Consider the following 19,818-nt stretch of genomic DNA (forward strand, 5'->3'; position numbering starts at 1 on the left):
GAAGTATTTGTTTAGCATTTTTTAAACTCTCTGGAGGATTTATAGCAAGTTAGGGGGTGACATGATGCCTAATCATTGGGCAAAAAAACACAGCTATGGTGTGAAAACCTTCTAAGATAAAATTTGTTCTCCTACCACTATTCTAAACAAAAGCCACAGCTTCACACTAGAAACTTTTGCCAGAATGCCAACATCATGTGAGGGGCATAATTTCTGCAGGAAATTTTTGTACTGAAAGAAGTCTTTCTATAGATATAGTTATAGAACCACTTTTGTATCTCCAGTTTATTGATACTGGTAATTTTAATGGTAAAATAATTTTTGGCCACTTAAGAACACAAGAAAAAAGAAAGTTTCTGTTTTCATCTTTCTTAAAATTCTGTCTCATTTGTTCATCTTAACCAGTCTGTGCTGATAAAGGGAACAACACTTAACAGAGCCAGACATAGAGAAGTTGCTGTGTCCCCTTTTGTTATACTCTGTTAAGGGCTGTAGGTGGAATTGCTTCTCCTTCCTTAGGATAATATTTAAAGTTCATTCAACCACTTTCCTTCCTGTCCTAATATGTCAGATCTTTATCTTTACTTTGTACCACAACCAGACTAAATCTGATCCATCATAGCATAATTTCAACTTGCTAGACACCCAGGAAATTATTCATTATTCACTTATTATGCAGAGTTTTGGGGGGTTTTTTGCTCTTGAGAGCTGGCATAGTTAGGGTGGGACTGAGCAGGCAGGGCATAGGAGATAGGGATGAGCTGCTACAGGGAGGGGAAAATGGTGGATGCACAGAAACCAGCCATCAAATTGTTATAGCTTCAGGGAAATTGTATTTAAAGCAACTAATTTGTGCATCTGCTATCAGCATCTAGGGCAGCAGTCTTTCTAGAGTACACTTGTGCAGTCCATGCCTGAGGAGGGAGGAGATGGACCAGCCTCAGGTGTGCCTGCTCCCCTGCACTGCTGGGGCTGCTCATGGCCAGCAGAAAATGCAGGGAATCACTTCACCAAAGGGTTGCACAGCTACTGAAGCTGCTCCAGTGGGACGACAGCAGCATGCACAGAAGACAGGGACAGCAACATAATCAGAAAGAACAATATTTGGTGGAAGCAGGCTTCTTAAATTAGTTCAGTTATCCCATAATATACCATCAGTGCTAACAGTATGAGTAACAAAAATCCTAAATTGCCAATGATAAGTAATAAACAAACAAGCAAACAACCAAACAAACAAGAAAAAATATTTTTTAAATCCCATAACACTTGTTGAAGCAGTGTGGGATTTTGGTGGTCTGCCTGAGGCCAGAATTTGATGTATACTATAAACATTATATAAAGTAAAAATAGTAATAGAGCCAAATTTTTGAGACTGAACAGGACACCTTTTACTCCCGCTACCAAAGTGATACCGCTTCACAGCACTAGAAAAGAATCAACCTGGCTTCTGAATCTTGAACAAGAATAGTGAAATTATGCATCTAATGTATTAGAAAACAAAACACCAAAGCTTCAAAACACTTCTCTTGTACCCAGCATGCCCAGTTTAAAACAGCTTCCCGTTAGCGAAGCACTTAGCTTCTTTGGGGTTTATGACAGACTTTCCCTATGAATTTTTCTGTAGAAATAGTGACTCAGAGGGAGCAGCCTGGAGACACGCAGCTTCCAAGATGGGATATTTATTTGCCTGACCTTGCAGACCTCCTTGGGAAGGAAATGAGTTCCTCCAAGGAAAACACGTGACAGCAGTTTCAGCCAGCTCTGCAAGCAGGAGTCATTCAGTGAGGCACTCCAGTCTGGAACCCAAGGGTGAACCGGGGTTCCTACCATGTCTACAACATGTCAGAAAAAAACCCCAAACCGAACTACAGGAACAAACACGCATTCCTCTCTTTACCTTCTCTTGTTTTCTTCCTTAATATGACAGTTCCATTGTAAACTATAATCAGAGTCATTACAAAATAAGCTCTCCCACATCTGAATTTGTAACTTGTGACAACTGTAACACAACAATTTACTTGTACGCCTATACTGCAAACACTCAGCTGTGCACACAATAGATGAAAATACTAGACTAAAATTAATTCCTAATTTATTCAAAATGATTTTAATATTAATCTGAAGCTTTCACTGTTGAAATGAAGTATTATGAGGTTTTATAGAACTCCAAATTAGATTTGATTTTATTTTTTTCCTTAAGTGTAGTAGTGACTTATTTGACAGAAAAATTACATTGCCTTCAAGTGAGAGTATGCTAAATTATTTAGGCAGAACAAGAACCCATTTAAAACTACTCAAAATTCGGAATTCATTTAAATGTTTTTCATTTTTTCAGAAAAATGTTTTAGTAGCTTATCATTCTCTTTACCCAACCTAACAAAAGACATTACCAAAAAATTATTAACCTAAAAAGATAGTTTTACTCAGAGTAATTCACTGCATGTTCAGACAAACATTTGCAACTAGCCTAAATATGAATAAAGCCAGAAGTAATCAAGGAAATTAATGAGGTAAAAAAAGGTTCCTCTGATAATATTTTTTACTCCAAAAGAACTGCTGTAGTAATTGCATTCTGCCTGCATAAGAATTTTAGTGCATCAAAATTTCAGAAGTGTTTGTCTACCAAGTCTGAGAAGAAAACTAATACAGCAGAGGCAAAAAAAGTGCAAAACCACAGAAAGGCTTCATGGTGCTGCTCTGTTCGGTGGATTTGACTGGAAAGGTGAGTTTTTCCTCAAGAGTGATCATAAGAATGCTCAAAAGAGGGTGAAAACATTTTTGTATGGCTAATATAATGCCCTTTCCCCCACAAGCTCCAGTATATTTTTGAAGTTGAATGTTTTAATCAAAGGCAGGGCCAAGAACAATGTTTGCCCATACTTAAGGGGCACAGGCAAGAAAAGACTAAAAAATTGTATAAATTCACCCAAATTTTGCATGACCTCAGCAGGCATCTCATGGGTCCTTTTGGTAAGTGGGCACCTTATTGACCCTTGGGCTGAAGAAAAGCCTCAGTGCAGGAGCTCTCTCACATGACAGACTTTTCAATGTAGTTGAAATGAGTTCTATTTTAAAATGAGTTGTAACCCTCAGTGCCAGCCTTCCAACAGCAAGCACTTACGCACAAAGCAAATGCAGCTCACCCCTGGCAAGCTGAGGAGCATCCTGTGCAACAGGAGAGTGCCAGCACTGGCGGGGCCATCCTGGAGTGACCCACTGCCCAGCAGCCACCTACCCACACAGGGGAAGTAGGAACGATCACACAGTCAGCAGGAGAGCCATCACTGCTGCAAAAACATAGGAGCTTTCACTACCAAGCATTCACTTCTACCCTTCTCTTATTTATCTGTACATATATTTTCCTCCCTTTTATAACTGACAGACTATAGTCCATTTTGTTATATTGGGAAAGGCATTGAAAAAAACCTATTTTTGGATTGAGAATTTAAAGTTCTTTTTTTAAAAACTACATTCAGGTGTCATTTGCAGTATTTTAACAGTTACTTGAGTTATTCATTTGAAGGGATTTCTTGCATGCATGTGTTACAAGTCTTTGGACAAGAAATAAAATATTTTAAATACCTATTCAGATGAACCTTCATTCATACAGAATTTTCTCTTCTCTTTAGAAACTAATTATTAGGATAGATATTGTTCAAATTGAGTTTGAATGAATTATAATCTCCATATGCTGCTCTCTTAATTTGGAAATAAATTTTGCACACGCTGTCATTAGCTATAGCTTAACAAATCTGCTTGATGCTTCTACCACAAGACACACATGTTGTAAACAGTTGCTCATCTTTAATCTCTTTCAAAGACTGACAGTATCCTAACAAATAACAAAGCTCGAGTTTATAGTCTCACATTTCAGAACAGTCAGGACATCTCCAAAAATGCTGATGCTTTTCAGGGTGAAGGCTACTGAAGCGTGGGAAGCTATGGAAGTTCCAGCTGGTCTTAGAGCAAAGCTCTGGGTGCTTACCAAGGGAATATTAACCTGTATAATACAGGTCCAATGCAGCAACACAGCTTCTTCTTTTTATTTCCTCACAGGAAGTTTTTATTTCTCTGGTAGTTAATGAAAGATAAGGTGTTTTCTATTTTACTTTTGTTATTTTTAACTATCAACCAGATCTACACGTAGAAAATTTCTCTGACATTCAAACACATTACAAGCTTGAATGGACATTATCATTCATAGACAGCATGACAATCACCATGACCTGCATGGGGTAAACAGGAGAGTTTGAAAAGTCTCATGTTTTGTTGTATATGTGTGGATAGTTCAAAAGAAAAGAGAAAAGCTGGATTATTTAAACTGGGGAAGCACATTTTCTTCATCTGCTTCAAATTAGCCATTGCCTCACCCAACTCTAATACTCTGAGTATGTTAAGAAATCTTTCAGTACTATCTGCTATCAGAGATGCTCCAGATAATTTGTAGTCAAACACCTTAGTGTTTACCTTCTGAGGCGGAAATAGAAGTTTAATATTGATAAAATATTTCAAAATGTGCATGAATTACTGGTAGAATTACAGTAAACAATAATAATAAATTAAAAAAAAACAAAACTGTAGTGCTTAGTGTTTTAGGCATACCCCTGGACAAGAAGTATTTGAACAATCCCATCCTGATATGAGCCTTGGGCTGCAAGAGCTCTACCCCCCAGCCCCTCAGTCCCATCCCTTCTCTCAGCCTAAGAGCAGGTTGATGCTCCCATCTCCATCTGTCCTGGTATTAGCAATGATTTATCATCACAACTGGTGAGCCTACGGTAAACAATGGTGAAAGAAATGATTAATGCAGCATGGCACTAGGAAGTCATTGCATCAAAAAGGCTACACATTTTGCTATTTATTGTAATGAGTGGATACATACTTTACATTAAAGGTCTCTTCTCGTTATACAATGATTTTATTTTCCTTTTATTTTGAATAAGCCTTAAAAAATAATTTGATATCAAACCCAAAATTTCATTTTAATTAAAGCTGAAACACTTATAAGACAGAAGAGAATATTTTTCTCATAGGATATGAGATTCATATTTTGGATTTTTTTTTTTTTTCAAATTGAAGGTGTATGGATTTCAGTCACTTGAGAGTACTGTTATAGCAGTAACTAACATCAGTTTCAACATCAGAAGTTATTTCTTAGACTGGTACATAAGGAAGGACATACAGAGCCAGAAACTGCAGTGGCACCTCTTCTCTTGGATGAAGAGCAGAAGAATCCAGGCTTTTCAACATAAGGACAATGGAAGGTGGGGCTATTGTATTTCAAATCGAAATAATTATATGAAATCAAATAGTAGTCCTTTCAAGGCTAGTGAAACTAGCCAATATTAATTTCAAACATTCTTTTAATCTTGGCCATTACATGATGCAAACAGCTCACTTGATTATCACTGTGACCATAAAAAATGTCTATGTACCCATCATGCTTGCTGTTGTATTTTGTTCTAAGGATGGCTGAATGAATATTCCTTGCAGCTGGGATTACATCTCAAGCACTTGTAAAAGAGCTTATATTATAGGACTTTCTGTTTCAACTGAGCCTTTGGGGATTACCATAGTAAAAATAAGTAAATTAATTTCTACACTTGATAGATGTAGTTGGCAGAGATTATAGTACAAGGGAACTGTCTAAAAGTCACAAATACCTACAGAGATTTTTTTTTTTTTTTTTTGTTAAAAAACCCTGTCAACTGTCATGTAAATCTGAAACTTTATATAGTATATTATTCCATCAAATTATCCTTGACTTTCAAACCTTCAGCATTTGATTTCTGCAGCCACTCTTCTCTGGGCCACAAAAAGGCTATGAACAAGGGATCTGGGGTAATTTAGAGGACCATTCTGAATATCACAACTAATTGAATAGATAAATAACAAAAGAAAAAGGGATCCATATGCACTCTAGCTACTTTTCTCATCTGTGCTGAATTTGATTTCTCTCACAATGTAAAATATAATTATAGGATCATACTGCTACTTTACGTTAATATGGTCAACATACTGTAAGGAACCTGAAGCTGCAAAGTTTCAAAAGATAAGACTGAGACAAGATTTAGACAGGAAATTTTCAGTTCTCAAGAAATACAAAGTTTGTGAGCATGGAAAAAACTCCTAACCACTACACACCCTAGGTTTCAGTCGAACTGACAGAACTTTGTTCATGTAATAAACATAAAATTATTAATAGCCCAGAAATTCTGGAAGTGTGATAGGCATAATTGAGATGAACAGGTTTCTACATAACCTGTCTATGAGCCTGTCTATGGACTTGTTTCTTTTGTATTTTTCTGACCCTCTCTGCTTTTCAGAATCTCAGGGAGCTCTTACAGAGAAGTCACAGTGCATGTGCAAACACAGGTGCTAGTAGTAGGCACAGAATTTTCTGAATTTTGGAAGTGTAGTCCTAGCTACTACAAAGAATCACATCTTGGCAACTGGGAACAGCTGAAAATTGATTATTCATCTTTAATGGAGAGGATCTGTAAGGTACAAAAGCAACTCAAAGGCCCAGTCTTTCAAGCATATTTTTCTGAGGCACTGACATAACCCTGTAGATGCAGCCCTTCCACCCATGTAAACTGAGATATTGCATAGGACCAACAAGCCACTCAAAGGAGAAGTATGCAAAAAAGTATTACGACTACTCCAGCCTATAGAAATCAAAAAAGAAAAGGCTATCATAAAAATCAATCCTGCTGGCACCATCAAGGCTAATCATCAAGAAAGTCTGTGATATATATTACATGTTTATTAACTAACCAAGATATTCTAAGCATTCTACTGCTGAAAACAATGTACTTTCAAATAAGCATTTGATCTGCAAAAGGGTAAGGATTACTTAAATAAGTGTTTTCAGAAGGTGTAAGAATAACTCAGTATAGTCACACTATGATATAATTAACTTTTTCTTTGCTCATGCTTCAATTTTCACTGGCTTGAGACAGCTGGAAAATAGATTTGTGAGAGCAACATTACAAATGAGATGTGAAAGCTGCAAAGGACAGGAATCCCCTTGCCTCAGGTTCCTGGTGTGGGTGTTTTCTCTCAAGGGCAAAAATGTCCTCCCAGCAAAAGAAAACACTTCTTGCTTGGACAGTCAAGGGACGCCCACGGAGATGGGAGTCTGGATGACTGATTTTGGGGAGAGGCAAATACAGATGGGAGAGAAAGGGAGCACAGTCTTATCACCCATATCAGGCTTTGAGTCCAAAGTCTGCTTTAGCAACCCAACACAGCTTTCCAGTCCGTGACCTTCTGCAGGAGTTTCCCTTGCCATGGACTATTCAGGCTTTCCAAATTAGGCACCATTTCTGTTTGTTATAAACACTATGTAAGGTTCCCAGTGCTAATGACACATACAAGTATTGTTGTTTTGATAGGAAGCGTACATTTTACTTAAGAAAGAGGGTCAAAGTAAAACATAACAGATATACAGTTGTAAAGACCAAAATTGGAAGGATTATACTGGGATCATTGCTAAATTTGTTTGTGTTTTAAGATCAGAAAAAGTAAAACAAAAAAAGATGTCATGAAAATTATTCAACACAAGATGGAGAGCTAAATGTTTAGTTCTTCATTTCCATCTCATGCTCCTATAATTATGTGTCATTACTGGTCAGAATTAAAATAATTTGGGTTTCTCTTCATGGAGTAATTTAAAGAAATAAATTAAATCTTGAAAAAAATCTGAATGATCAGTGTTCTGCCATGCTTCTTTGGGAGACATTTACATTCAGATTTTCGGGTGGGGTTTTTTCCTGTTTAAAGTCTGTTATCAACAACCTTCTTATTTGTCTAAAAATGTATTTGCTGCCATATTATTTTTTTAAATATTGTCATTCAAATGTGGTTGTGCTTTACAATAAGTTCAGAATACACATACCCAGAGACATACACATTTATACCCTTCACACACCTCCCAATGCCACTGAAGTCTGTGTGCTTTAGCCTACGGTCCATGCTGAGTGGTTTTTGCCTTATGCACCAACTGGCATTATCATTCCCTGGCAAAGCACTAAAACAATTTACTGACTCATTCTATTTATCAGCTATAACGAAATGCACTGTCAAACTAAAACCCTTAAACATTCTGCTTTTGAAGACAACTTGTTTGTTACTTTTCCTGTTACCAACACTATCTTCGTTACTCTGGTAGGCAGACTACATTTCCTAAATGTAAAAGCCCAGTGCTCTAAAATGAGTTTGCCTTTATACATTACTTGTTCAATATCCACATTTATCACCTTATTATTTACTGTTTCTACACAAATCCTCATTCCAAGGGAGTATCTGTTGTGAATTATATTCCACCAACAACATTCAATCATTGTACTATCAAAAAAACACATAAAAAATGAAAGGTCAGGCAAGAGGTCATTACAATACACCAGTGTAGAGCTTGAACCTGGACTTAAAATCTGTTATCTGAACAGTTTGGACCCGAACCATGGAAAAGTATAACAGTATATTTTATTTAACTTCTAGTCTGGCTTCCCTGGAAACCAGGGTCATGCAAACAAAGATAATAATGCTGTATTATTCACAATTTTGTTTAATTCTTTCATTTTTCCTGACTAGATTAGACCTTCAACACCATCATTTCCACTAAAATTGAAGGAAATAAGTAGTATGTGAAAGACTTACCAACTATTAAATTTTTTAAATTAAGTTTTAAAAAATTGGCTTACATTATTTGAGGGAACTTGAGCAGATAAAACCCACTAATCTCATAGTACTTAGAACTATTCTAAAATCATAGTTCATTGTCCACAGTCATATACATGAAGAACTTCAAAATGTATCTAAAATAAACACATACACATATTCTCCTCTGATAAAAGACTAATTTGGTATTCTGTATTAATACTTTGTGTTATCCTTTTAAACTCTGAAAAGAAATAACAAATGGAGGAAAAAGACACAGCAGATAACACCAAGCTAAAGAGAGAATTTTCTAAAGTCTGCCTTAGTAATTACATTTCAATGTAATAAAATAAGTGTGGATGGAAAATTGTTGTAGTAAAAGAGCTTATTCCTACATCAATCCTCTTCCATGCAACAACTTCATATTTTTGGATCTTTGCAAATACTAAAGCATAGCCAGTTAGTTATATTTTTGCATCTATTTCTGGGTTAAATAATTAAGTAATATCAAATAATATTCCATAATAACCACTGTGACCATTCATCATTTTAATTTCATAAAAAATTTGTACACTGAAATATCTATCAAGCAGTACCTAATCTAATAATAATAATACGATGATAATATGAAGCTGCATCTAATCTAACAATAATGAAAGTCCATGAGCTCTACACTTTGCCAGGTTGGATATGTTGTTCTAACTATATATTAAACTTGCAGACCTGGCACTACTCTCAACCTGTTACGAACAATGTAAAGGAGGGTGCCATTTGTCTAAATATTTAATAGCCCGTATCACCATTCCACTGACATACTATGTCTTTCTATATTGATGCTGAATTGATTTTTGTCTTTTTGCTTGTATATATTCTCTATATTCTTTACATACATTATTTCAACTCAGCATTAATAAATTTCAAACAAAAATATGGTGAACCAAAGCTAAGCTACAACAGTTTGATTCATCAAAAGATCTTTCCTGACCAAGCATTAGAAAAATTGTGCCAAAACTATTTTTGGCAATAAGATATATGCTAGTGGCTAAATTCTAAGTAAATATGGAGACAAGCAAAAAAATTCATTTCCATGGTGTTATGCTGGCTTTACACCATTTCAAAACACATTTTAGCATTTCTCTTTCTCTTTTGTTATACCTCTTCTGGGCTCTTTGTTAATATTAAATGAGTGATATATTTCCATCCACATCTTGTAAGTTTGTTCCTCCTCAAATATTCTCTATTGTTCAAAATAAATCTTATCTTACTGTGTTTTTTCTCATGTGCATGAGTTTAAATACATCTATCAAACAATGGTAATTTTATTTTTTTCTGAAAAAAAAAAGTATCTTTAAGTTGTCATTTTCTTTTTATTGCAACAAGACAAAAAAGTGAAGAATCAATATTAAAATTAGCCATAAATATTTTCTTTGAGGTGGTAAGCAAAGGCATTTATTCTTTCTGTATTTAAAATCTTGATTGCTTTTGCTGCTAAACAATATTTTTATATTTTTTGTTATTTTTATAATTTCACAATTTTGATCACCACACCATAAATCTTGTGTATTACCTGTATATTTCCTGTTCTCGGTTTTGGTCATGATTTATTGCTTTTTCCACTACTAATATGCATCTGTTTATGCACAATTTTAAAAAGAAAAATAAGAGCCAAAGCACATCTATAAGCACTAGACCAACAGTGAGCACGAAGTTGGTATTGTGGCTGTGCAGCTACGCAAGAAAGGATTGCTCCTGAAGGAGCACAAATGCCCTCAATTCCCCCTGCTCCAGTTCAGGCTGAGAAATAGAAGCACCTCTCAGGGCTGGAGATATCGTTGCCAAAGGAAAGCACTTCCTCATTTTGAGATGTCTGCTATTGTTGTTACGCTCGTTGTTAAACACACTTCAGTGTAGACGCCTCTGCCGGACAAGAGTACAGAGCTCCTAATTAAGGAGCTTCATTTTTGCCACAAAAGGAGCTAGATTGTAATGGAATCTTTTGTTCTATGCTTAATGAGGGGTGAGATATTGTTTAAACAACTAGCAACACCACTGCAAGAAAATGCAAGTAATTAGCATAGCTTAACACCCAGAACAGCACCAGTTGCTGCTGTTAGTACCTGTAGTGTGTCAATTTAAAAAGAAAAATCAAAAGAAAGAGTCACCTTAAGGGGGTGAGCTTTTCTTTTTGAAAGGTAACATTAACCACACGTTTTTTAACTGATCATACTATGATCATACTATTGGCTATCTCATTCTTTCAGATTTTTTTAAAAGACTGGAGTAGCCTATATATCAAACTGCATGTATACTAAAAATTCACAGTAGCAAAACAGCAAGCAACAACCCATTTTCTCAAGTGGGGATTTTCTAATCAATTTTAGTATTTAATTTGCCAGGGGTGTGTGTGCATTACCTGTAAGTTAGTGAAGACCATCTGCAATCTCATGCCTAATATTATGTTACAGAAAGACCAGTGATTCAGGAGGTCATATCACCCTTAAGGAAGGAAGAGGAAGAGGCCTGAATGTGAAAACAGACATGAAATTTTTGACCATCAGCCACCAAATGCTGATGGAACTGGTACCGCTCCTACTTCTGAGGGATAAATGCCAATCTACAGAACTGAAAATCTCATTTTCTAAGCTTGATTTGTAAACCAGAACTAATTCCTGTGATGGGAGAGGTAACAAGAAAAGGAAAGACATTACTTTCAGATTACCTTGTTAACAGAGAATGGATGCTGGATCTGCATGGAAACCACGTGGACTAATGCTCCTGGACCAAAGTGTAAATGTGTCCTATATGTGGTTTAATTGGCATGACTGATGCCATCACTGGCGTTACCAACATGAAATAGGCTGCTTCATGACTAAGATGATAAAAACAGGATTTCACGTGGACTACCAATTGTGTGTGTAAAGGTCTTTTATACAGTTTGGGTACAAAGAAATTCTTCATCTCAGAAAAATCAAATAATATAAGTAATGCTATGCGTTGTCATTCTGAGACAAGAGCTATTTGGCTCAAGTCTACACTAACCATTAAATTAGAACTTTAATTAGTCTTCAAGGTAGGTGGTGTAAAGAACTTTAGTAGGCTTAAAACTTCAGTTGCCTTACTTTTAGGTTAGCTAAGCTGGGTGATATCCAATGTGAGTGTTATTTATCTTTTTAAGCTTCAGAGCTTGCTTAGTCATCTTTGCACAGAAAAGACACAGATCATAAAAAAATACACTCGTTTTCTTCCTATCGACAGTATTGAGTCAAAGATCACGACGGAGAAGACAGGCCTTTTAAAGTCTTCCTTCAAGACTTGCATTATTTATGTGCAACAAGACCAAGAAATGTTTACTCCTTTTTTTTTACGTCATCAAAAATATGCTTATCCAGTAATGTAATGTTGAACATTCTTTCATGTTAAGTAGTGTATTTATAGGGGTATAAAGTTGGTAATCAATACCTTGTTATGCCACTAAATAGTAGCACCTGTTAAGGATGCAAACTCACTGGATTAATAAAAAGCACAGTAAACCCAGGTGGCTATTCATCTTTATGGCCCATGGTAATGTTATCAATGACAAAACTATGAAAATGACAAATTAGTTCAGAAAAAAAGAAAGCAAAAATAACAACTCTTTGGTAAATAAAAAAGTCTTTAACAGACGAAAGGAAGTTATCAGGTCCTGGTAAAAAAGTGTCTTAATAATTATGTTAATATGAATATGATGTGCATGTTTGCATAGCATAGAGGTGCAAAACCTGCACAGAATGTGTGCGCAGATTTCACCAGCGAGCACCTAAAGTTATCACAGACATGAGTGCAGACACACACTTTAATCTGAAAGTACTTCAGTTAGCTAAACCCATAATTCAGTGTTTTTTCCACGTTCAAAATTCTGTTTGGGAAGGCTGGCAGATGAACCTTGCTCTCCATGCTTGTGATTTCTGGATTGCAGTCCATGTTTAAAAATTCCACCCACAGCTGCACACAGGCACATGCAGACCATCCGGAGGGAGCAGGTGGAGGAAGCGGGGGATGCCTAATTCCTGCCTTGGCTCTGCAGCAGCACAGGAATCAGTATGAGAGAAATGTACACCCAGGTGGGTGCGAGGTCACCTGCCTTGGGCTCAGTGTTCAGCAGGAGCTCTGCCTCTGCTGGCAGCCTGGAGAGCCTCCAGAGCACCCTGAGACCTGGCTGCCCACTGCCACCTCGCCCAGGGTGTCCTGCACAGGGCCAGGCTGCAGGATCCTCCCAGCTACCTGGTAGGAGATGTTCCAGAAGCTTGCAGAACCGTGGGAATGCTGCAAGATCAGAAACAATTTTGGCTTTGTTACTAGGATTGCATTGCCTGCGAGCCTGGTGGGAAGCAGCGCGGGAAGAGCAGAGCCGGCATTCGGCTTCCCTGGCTGGATGGGCAGCTGGCATCCCTGAAGCCAGCACAGATAAATGCATCTCCTGTTAGTGGTGATGTGAATGGCTTTTCACAATGAAAGCAACCTAATGAAAAATGATCAACAGCAAAGCGTGTGCAAAGAATGCATGACATTTCAGTCTGTGTAGGTGTACTCAGTGCGAAAAATTGCCAGCTACAGATAGGTAAGAAAATTCACCTGAACAGTACTTTATGCTGCATATTCCTTATGATAGCTTTAGAGAAGCTCAAACACAAGTGAGAAATCTTTTCTTAAGTAAAATCTGGCACCTTTGACATGGTGAGCAAATGCACATACAGATCTGCATGTGTATCTCATATGATTAGTGATCACACACCTGCCTTCCCCAACTGCTGTTGGAATGAGGACTTTAGCATGCAACCCAAGGGTATTTTCCTTTCCCAACCACACACTGCTTGGCTAAAAAACTGATAGGTAACACTGACCTTTAGCTTGTCATAGCGGTCACTTAAAGCTGCCACCTGATGGTCACGGTGTCGCCCGACCAGTTTACACAAGGCACAAATTAACTGGTCATCAGTCACACAGTACATGTTAACTTTCTCGTCCTCATGCTCCAAGCACATTAATCCCCTGATGTGAGAGTCCGGGATTGGCTCGATGAGACGGTGGCCGGTGAATGGCTTCTTATTAGGGTGAGTGGCTTTCAGGCACTCCTCGCAGTAGGACACCTCGCAGGTAACGCAGGTTTTCACCGCCTCCTGGGCAGGGTCCTGGTCGCAGAACTGGCAGAGGACCTTCTCGCAGGACGACATGCTGTTGTTTTCGAACGCCCGCTCCCGGCGGGTCTCGCTGGGGGAGTTGGGCCCACTGACCGAGGCTTTCTGAAACCTGTCGATGATGTTCTGCAGGGTGACGTTGCGCTTGAGCCCGTCTAGACCGCGCTGGCTGAGGGTGATGACATAGCGGCAGGTCGGGCACTGGAAGGCGGTGATAGACTCCACCGGCTCGTTGGTGGCGCAGTGGGAGACCAGGATGCGGTGCGCGCAGTTGAAGCAGAGGCTGTGAGCGCAAGGCAGCAGCAGCGGGTCTTCAAACAGCTCCAGACAGATAGGGCAGGTCAGTTCTGACTCCAGTGTTTCCATCTTCAGGCAAAGCTTTCCTGTGGCGTCAGCGAAATCCAGGGAAGCTGATCAGCTATCTGGAAACACATGTAAAATTCGATTAGGCAAGAGAAAACATGAGGGGTCAGCCATGGGGGGTTGTCAACTTTCGCCACTGCTCGCTGGTCTATCAACCCACCATGCCAGGCGGGAGAGCAATCAAAAGTTTTGAACCTGCACATACACACATCAAGGTATTTAAACTGTTTTATTCTATCCACCCCCCACCTTCTGTTCACTTAAGAATCAAAAAAACCCAACTGTTCTTAATTTTTTTCTCTTTCCCTTTCTCTTTTATGCAATCAAGGAAAACAGCAGATGTTTCTGTGCATTATTAAAACCCAAAATGATGAACTTCAAAAGTCTATTCCAGCAAAATTAGATTTCTTTTGCAGATGCTGCTTTTGGCTTCACTCATCTATTAGTAAAGCTTAAAAAAAAATCCTTCAATTTTGTGTGTTATTGTGCAAGGATTAGTCCAGAGTACTATAACTGATAAATTTAAAATCTCTATTAGCATTGAGTTGTTTTGTCAGATTGAAATTTTCACTTGCTACTATAGCAATAGCACAGCATTTAGAGTACATGTCTGTGTTTATTTGTGCAAATATATATATGGATTTAAACACATAGAATAATGTTTCTAGCATGTGATATCCTACATATATGTCTGATATATATAATATATACTCCTATGTATTTCAATGATACATGCTGCTGTATTTATGTGCACCTATATTTTTGTGCATATATACCTGTTTACATATGCTAAAAAGTATATCACATACATGTTTGTAGTAAGATTAATATAGACACAGGAGCACACAGTGTTTGACTGAAATGCTGAAATGAAGATGAATTAGGTACAAGAGTAGCTTAGTGCAAATTAGTGATGATCCCAACCTCTAATACAAGAAAAGCCTCTAGACAGTAAGATAGTGAAATGTGTGATTTGCTTAGGAGGAGTTTGTGTAAGCATCCACTTTTGTATGAGTACTCTCTACTGCTAAAACATACGAACTATGGCTTACTTTAGTGACCTTATTAAACCCCTGAAGTGGATTTGGACCAGAATCAACGATTTTTGAATGGAGGGCATGGGATTTTCTGGAGAAGGCAGCAGTACACCCCCATCAGAGATCAACTGAAACTTAATTTTTTCTTCTTTTCCTGTGCTCAGTGTTACAGAGAATGGTTTTGAAAGAGTCGCCCTACGCGACTCTCCCTGCCTAAGCTCCCATCAAGGGCCCGTCACTGCCGCAAGCAGACAGGTCAGTGAAGCAGAAGCAAAAGCTATGCTTCACACTCAGAGAGCTGTACCTCTTCACAGTACAATCTATTTAAGCTTTGTTGCTCATAACTGAGGATGGCTTCAGACGGCACAGCTGCATCGTCTTTACACTGTAAAGTCATTGTTCAATTGTGTGAACTCTTGACTCCTCCCCTGGCCAGGGAAAAAGACAGAAGGACAAGAATCCCCCACAAACAAACCTTGATTCATTAAGGGTGAGAAAAGCTCAGGGCTCATTAGCAGTCTTGGGAACCAAGCAGGCTTGAATCTTCTGTACTTCATGACAATTAGTGTGGGGAGCATGGTGGCAGTGACAGGAATGCTACCTATAACCCCAACATGAACCAAAGCAAAAAGGAAAGTTCAGCTAACAGAGGCAAGGCTCAGACGTCACCATTGGTATTTAGTCCTCCTTGCTGTGTGGGAAGAGCAGCAAGGCGTCTATTCCAGAGGTATGCCTAGAAAGGAGGATACGTTGCCTCTTTGCACTAATGCATCCTTTTATTCTGCCAAGAAATCTGAGCATTTAAAAAATTCACTGACCCTATCACAAAATTTGCTTTCCTGTATCTTCCATGATGCTGATCTTTTTTGAAATAAAGTTCCGTTTGCCAAAGACTAATTCATTTATAGCTATCCATCAGCTGCCATAATTGCACGGTGCATCTGGTCAAAATTAAGCGTCTGGAAATTTAATATAAGCAGGAAGACAACTCCCCTCTCTGCCATAGCCATACAGCACAGAAGAGATTAAAGCCTTTTCTGCAAATGAAGACCAGTTTGTCTTTCCTCCTCTTCACTCTCTGTCTCACAGAAGTCCCAGAAGATCAAAATCTCATTCACATTGTTTGAATCCCTTCCACACCACAACTGTCTACCTCACCATCCTCTTATCCTGCAGGCTGAATACTGCACTGGAAAAGGGAGAAGGGGATTTGAGTTTGGCAGGAGACAATGTTTAAAAGACAAACTAATCATTTCTCATCTATTGGCAGCCCTGTGAAAACCTACCAGACTTAAAGGTTTGTTTCTCAGGACCATGTTCAGAATACAGGGCTTTCTTCTATGCTAACTTTTCTGTACAAAATTCCTTCTCTTCCTCCATGTGCCAAACAGATCCATTCATTCTGTTTTCTTCCCAAAGAACTTTTTTTTAAAAGCAAAGTCTTTTTTATGGTACTTATATCAAAGAGATGTATAGATAAACAGCTAGAAGCAGCAGAAAAACATTTGCATTTCTGCCTCATAGAAAGATGTTTGAATCACCACTGGGGCTCTACACAAATACCACCATTTCAATTGATGCCTAACTCTAATCTATCTGACCTGAATGAGCAGCAGCTGAGCCCTAACTAATGCTATTCAGTATGAGCAAGGGTGCCAAAATCTGATCTCAGACTGTAAAAGTCTTGGAATAAGAACCTATCTTCCAATGTAAACAAAGCTGAGCACACTGATAGAAATCAAAAAAAATTACATTTCCCCCTTTTCTTTTGCAGTTGCAAGTAAGTCAAAACACAGCACATCTAGGACTGAATAATGAATCCTTTGAGAGCCGCTCACCAAAGACAGGCTGCATTTTCTGGACAATCAAATGATTAATCCATTGAATTTCTGCTTTCACTTTTAAGTAGGTGCCTAAAGTACAGATCAGCCTGCTGATGATCCAGCTACAAAATCTTTCAAACTCACTGGCCCTTGCCTTCAAGTTTCATATTGAGTTTCGGTTTTCCTTTCTTCCTTGAGAATGGTAGAGAATCCATAGCTACAGCAAACAGGAAGATTAGGCAGAAACACAATATGCATTGTTTATATGGGTATACGGTTGTATTCCATATTCAACCTAGCTCAAAAATTGAAATGCACATAGCCTCCAGATGCAGAAAGGAATGAAGGAATTTCAAACACACAATTTCCTATTTGCAAAAATATGGAATTACTGACAGGAAATTATATTACCAAAATGTCATTGAAATTACATGAGTTATTTTTCTACCCACAGGAGGTAATTTTAAGAGCAGATATCAAAATAAAAGAGATTGGCAAAACAAATGTTATTTAAACAACAAAAATATACTTAAGTTACTTTGAATTTGTGACATCCCCTCAGGCACACAATGATTAGTTATGCAGTATATTGTAAACACGCACTAAATAAAATCCTAACATCAATCTAGTTCATTGCAAGAGTCTACTAACCCTAGTGGAATTAGCATTTCTGTACCTCTGCTTACAAACAGGACATATTTCATAGGTAGCATTAACACCTTAATTTGCCAAGACATAGCCCAGCAGCAACTGGAATAACTTCTGAGATAATAGATTTAGGAAACGAAAAAAAAAAAAGCTATTGCAGAGAAGCAACTGCAAGCAGAGAAGAAGGGAGTGAGTGTATGTGAGAGAAATAGCTCTGCAGAAAACAAGGACAGTGAATAAGGAGAGGGAGGAGGTGCTCCAGGTGCAGATATCCCTGCAACCTGAAAAGAATAAGATGAATGTGTCTTTACAAACAGATGGTGTGAATCTGCTTGTAAATGGGGCCCAGGGACTTGTAGGTAGGGGAGTAACAGGAGAAATCATGAGTTTCAAAATATGCTACTAATTCACATGGAAATCTGCTCTGCCAAGGTTGTGCTAAATTTCACAACTTCGAGAAGAAGAACAAAGATTTAATAGAGCTATGTTATATAAAGAGCGTGTGGGTTTGTGTGTGCATGTTAAGGGGAATATATAATAGGTGAATTGGAAAGTCTGCACCTTCCAAGTGCTTTAGCCAATGGGGAAAGGGAGAGGGTGATGTGGCCAGGAAAACTGGGCTGAAAAGGAGGTTGTGTCCTCCAACAATTTGAGACCCCATTGAGAAATTCCCAGTGGCCTCTCCTTTTGTTCATGAATAAAGTTACAGGATACTTCTGTTGTGTTTCTGGACATAAACCTCTGTCAACGTGAATTTTTCCACACAAACCCATGGTGAAGACCATGATAAGGCAGGCTGTCCCCCTGCAGCTGTTCATGGTGGATCTCAGATCCACCTGCAGCCCTTGCAAGACTTCACACCAGAACAAGTTAATGTCAAGAGGACTCTGTGACCCTGTGGGAAGCCCATAATGGAGCAGATTCGTGACAGGACTTGTGACCCTGTGATGGACCTGTGTCAGAACAGCCTGTTCCTGAAGGACTGCACATTGTGGAAGGGACCCACACTGGAGAGTTTGTGAAGAACTGCATTCTATGAAGAAAACTCATGTTGCAAAAGTTCTTGTAGGAACTGCTGTCTCATGGGATGGACCCCACACCAGAGCAGGTGAAGAGGGTAGAGTCCTCCATCCGAGGAGGAAGGAGTGGCAGAAAAAACGTGCGATGTACTGACTACAACCTCCATTCCCCATCTCCTACTGCTGCTAGGGAGAACAAGGCAGAAAAATCAGAAGTGAAATTAAGCCTGGGAAGAAGGAGTGGAGGAGAAGGCATTTTATTTTTCATTACCTGATTCTTATTTGATTGGTAAAAAGTGAAATTAATTTTCCCAAGTCGATTCTGTTTTGCCTATGACAGTAACTGGTGAGTGATCTCTCCGTGTCCTTACCTTGACCCATCAGCCTTTTATTGTATCTATTTTCCTTGCTCATCTGAGGAGGGGAGTAACAGAGCAGCTTTGGTTAGCACTTGGCATCCAGCCAGGGTCAACTCACCACAAGGATAAAACTACATTTATAAATGAATGTGTCAAAAATTCTAGTATATTGAGATCGCTTTTGGTCAGTGAAACACTACAGAATTCTCTCCACACTGAATAAATCCCTAGCTACTACAATAAAGTTAGCAGGCAATGTTTTAGCATGTCACACAGTGTCTCCTGCTCTTCTTCTATTCCAGCTGATCCTACATCCTTCAGGAGAGGTGAGAACAGGAGTGGAAAAGCAGTGGGAAACCATGTCCTTTTGTAAAGGTGGAGCTCATGGCATGAATAAAGCTGATTAATTTCAATTGTAGTGAGCTCAGTCCATTGAAGTAGGAAGCAGCTGTAGGCCATTCTAGAAATTTTAAGCATCTTACTAACAAGTAGCACTGGGTCAAAGAGTTGGACTTGTGACATGCTCCAAAATTCCTTGAAAATCCTCTCTGGTAGAATCACAGTTTGCAGCGGTTTGGTGAATTATAGGCAAAATATGCCTAAGCAGGCTTGAATAGCATTTTTTGTAGTCATGTTTTCTAACAATTTACTGTGTTAAGACTACTATGGCTGTTACAGTAAGGCCATTTCAATCCTGGTCCTCCAAACTCATATACAGGATGGACACAAGACCA

General features: G+C 38.5%; 1 protein-coding gene across 3 annotated transcripts in view; it reads right to left on the bottom strand.

The window, feature by feature from the left end:
• MID1 (midline 1) overlaps nucleotides 1–19,818 on the bottom strand; it is a 107,459-nt gene that overhangs the window by 82,697 nt on the left and 4,944 nt on the right. For all 3 annotated transcript variants that reach the window (XM_041416540.1, XM_041416537.1, XM_041416539.1), the window contains exon 2: nucleotides 13,542–14,257. In XM_041416540.1, the coding sequence (XP_041272474.1) occupies nucleotides 13,542–14,201 (660 nt within the window). In that variant the 5' untranslated portion in view covers nucleotides 14,202–14,257. The remainder of the gene's footprint in view (nucleotides 1–13,541; nucleotides 14,258–19,818) is intronic.

Source organism: Onychostruthus taczanowskii, unplaced genomic scaffold (assembly GCF_017590055.1).
Source record: "Onychostruthus taczanowskii isolate IOZ18803 unplaced genomic scaffold, ASM1759005v1 scaffold52, whole genome shotgun sequence".
Taxonomy (NCBI): Eukaryota; Metazoa; Chordata; class Aves; order Passeriformes; family Passeridae; genus Onychostruthus; species Onychostruthus taczanowskii.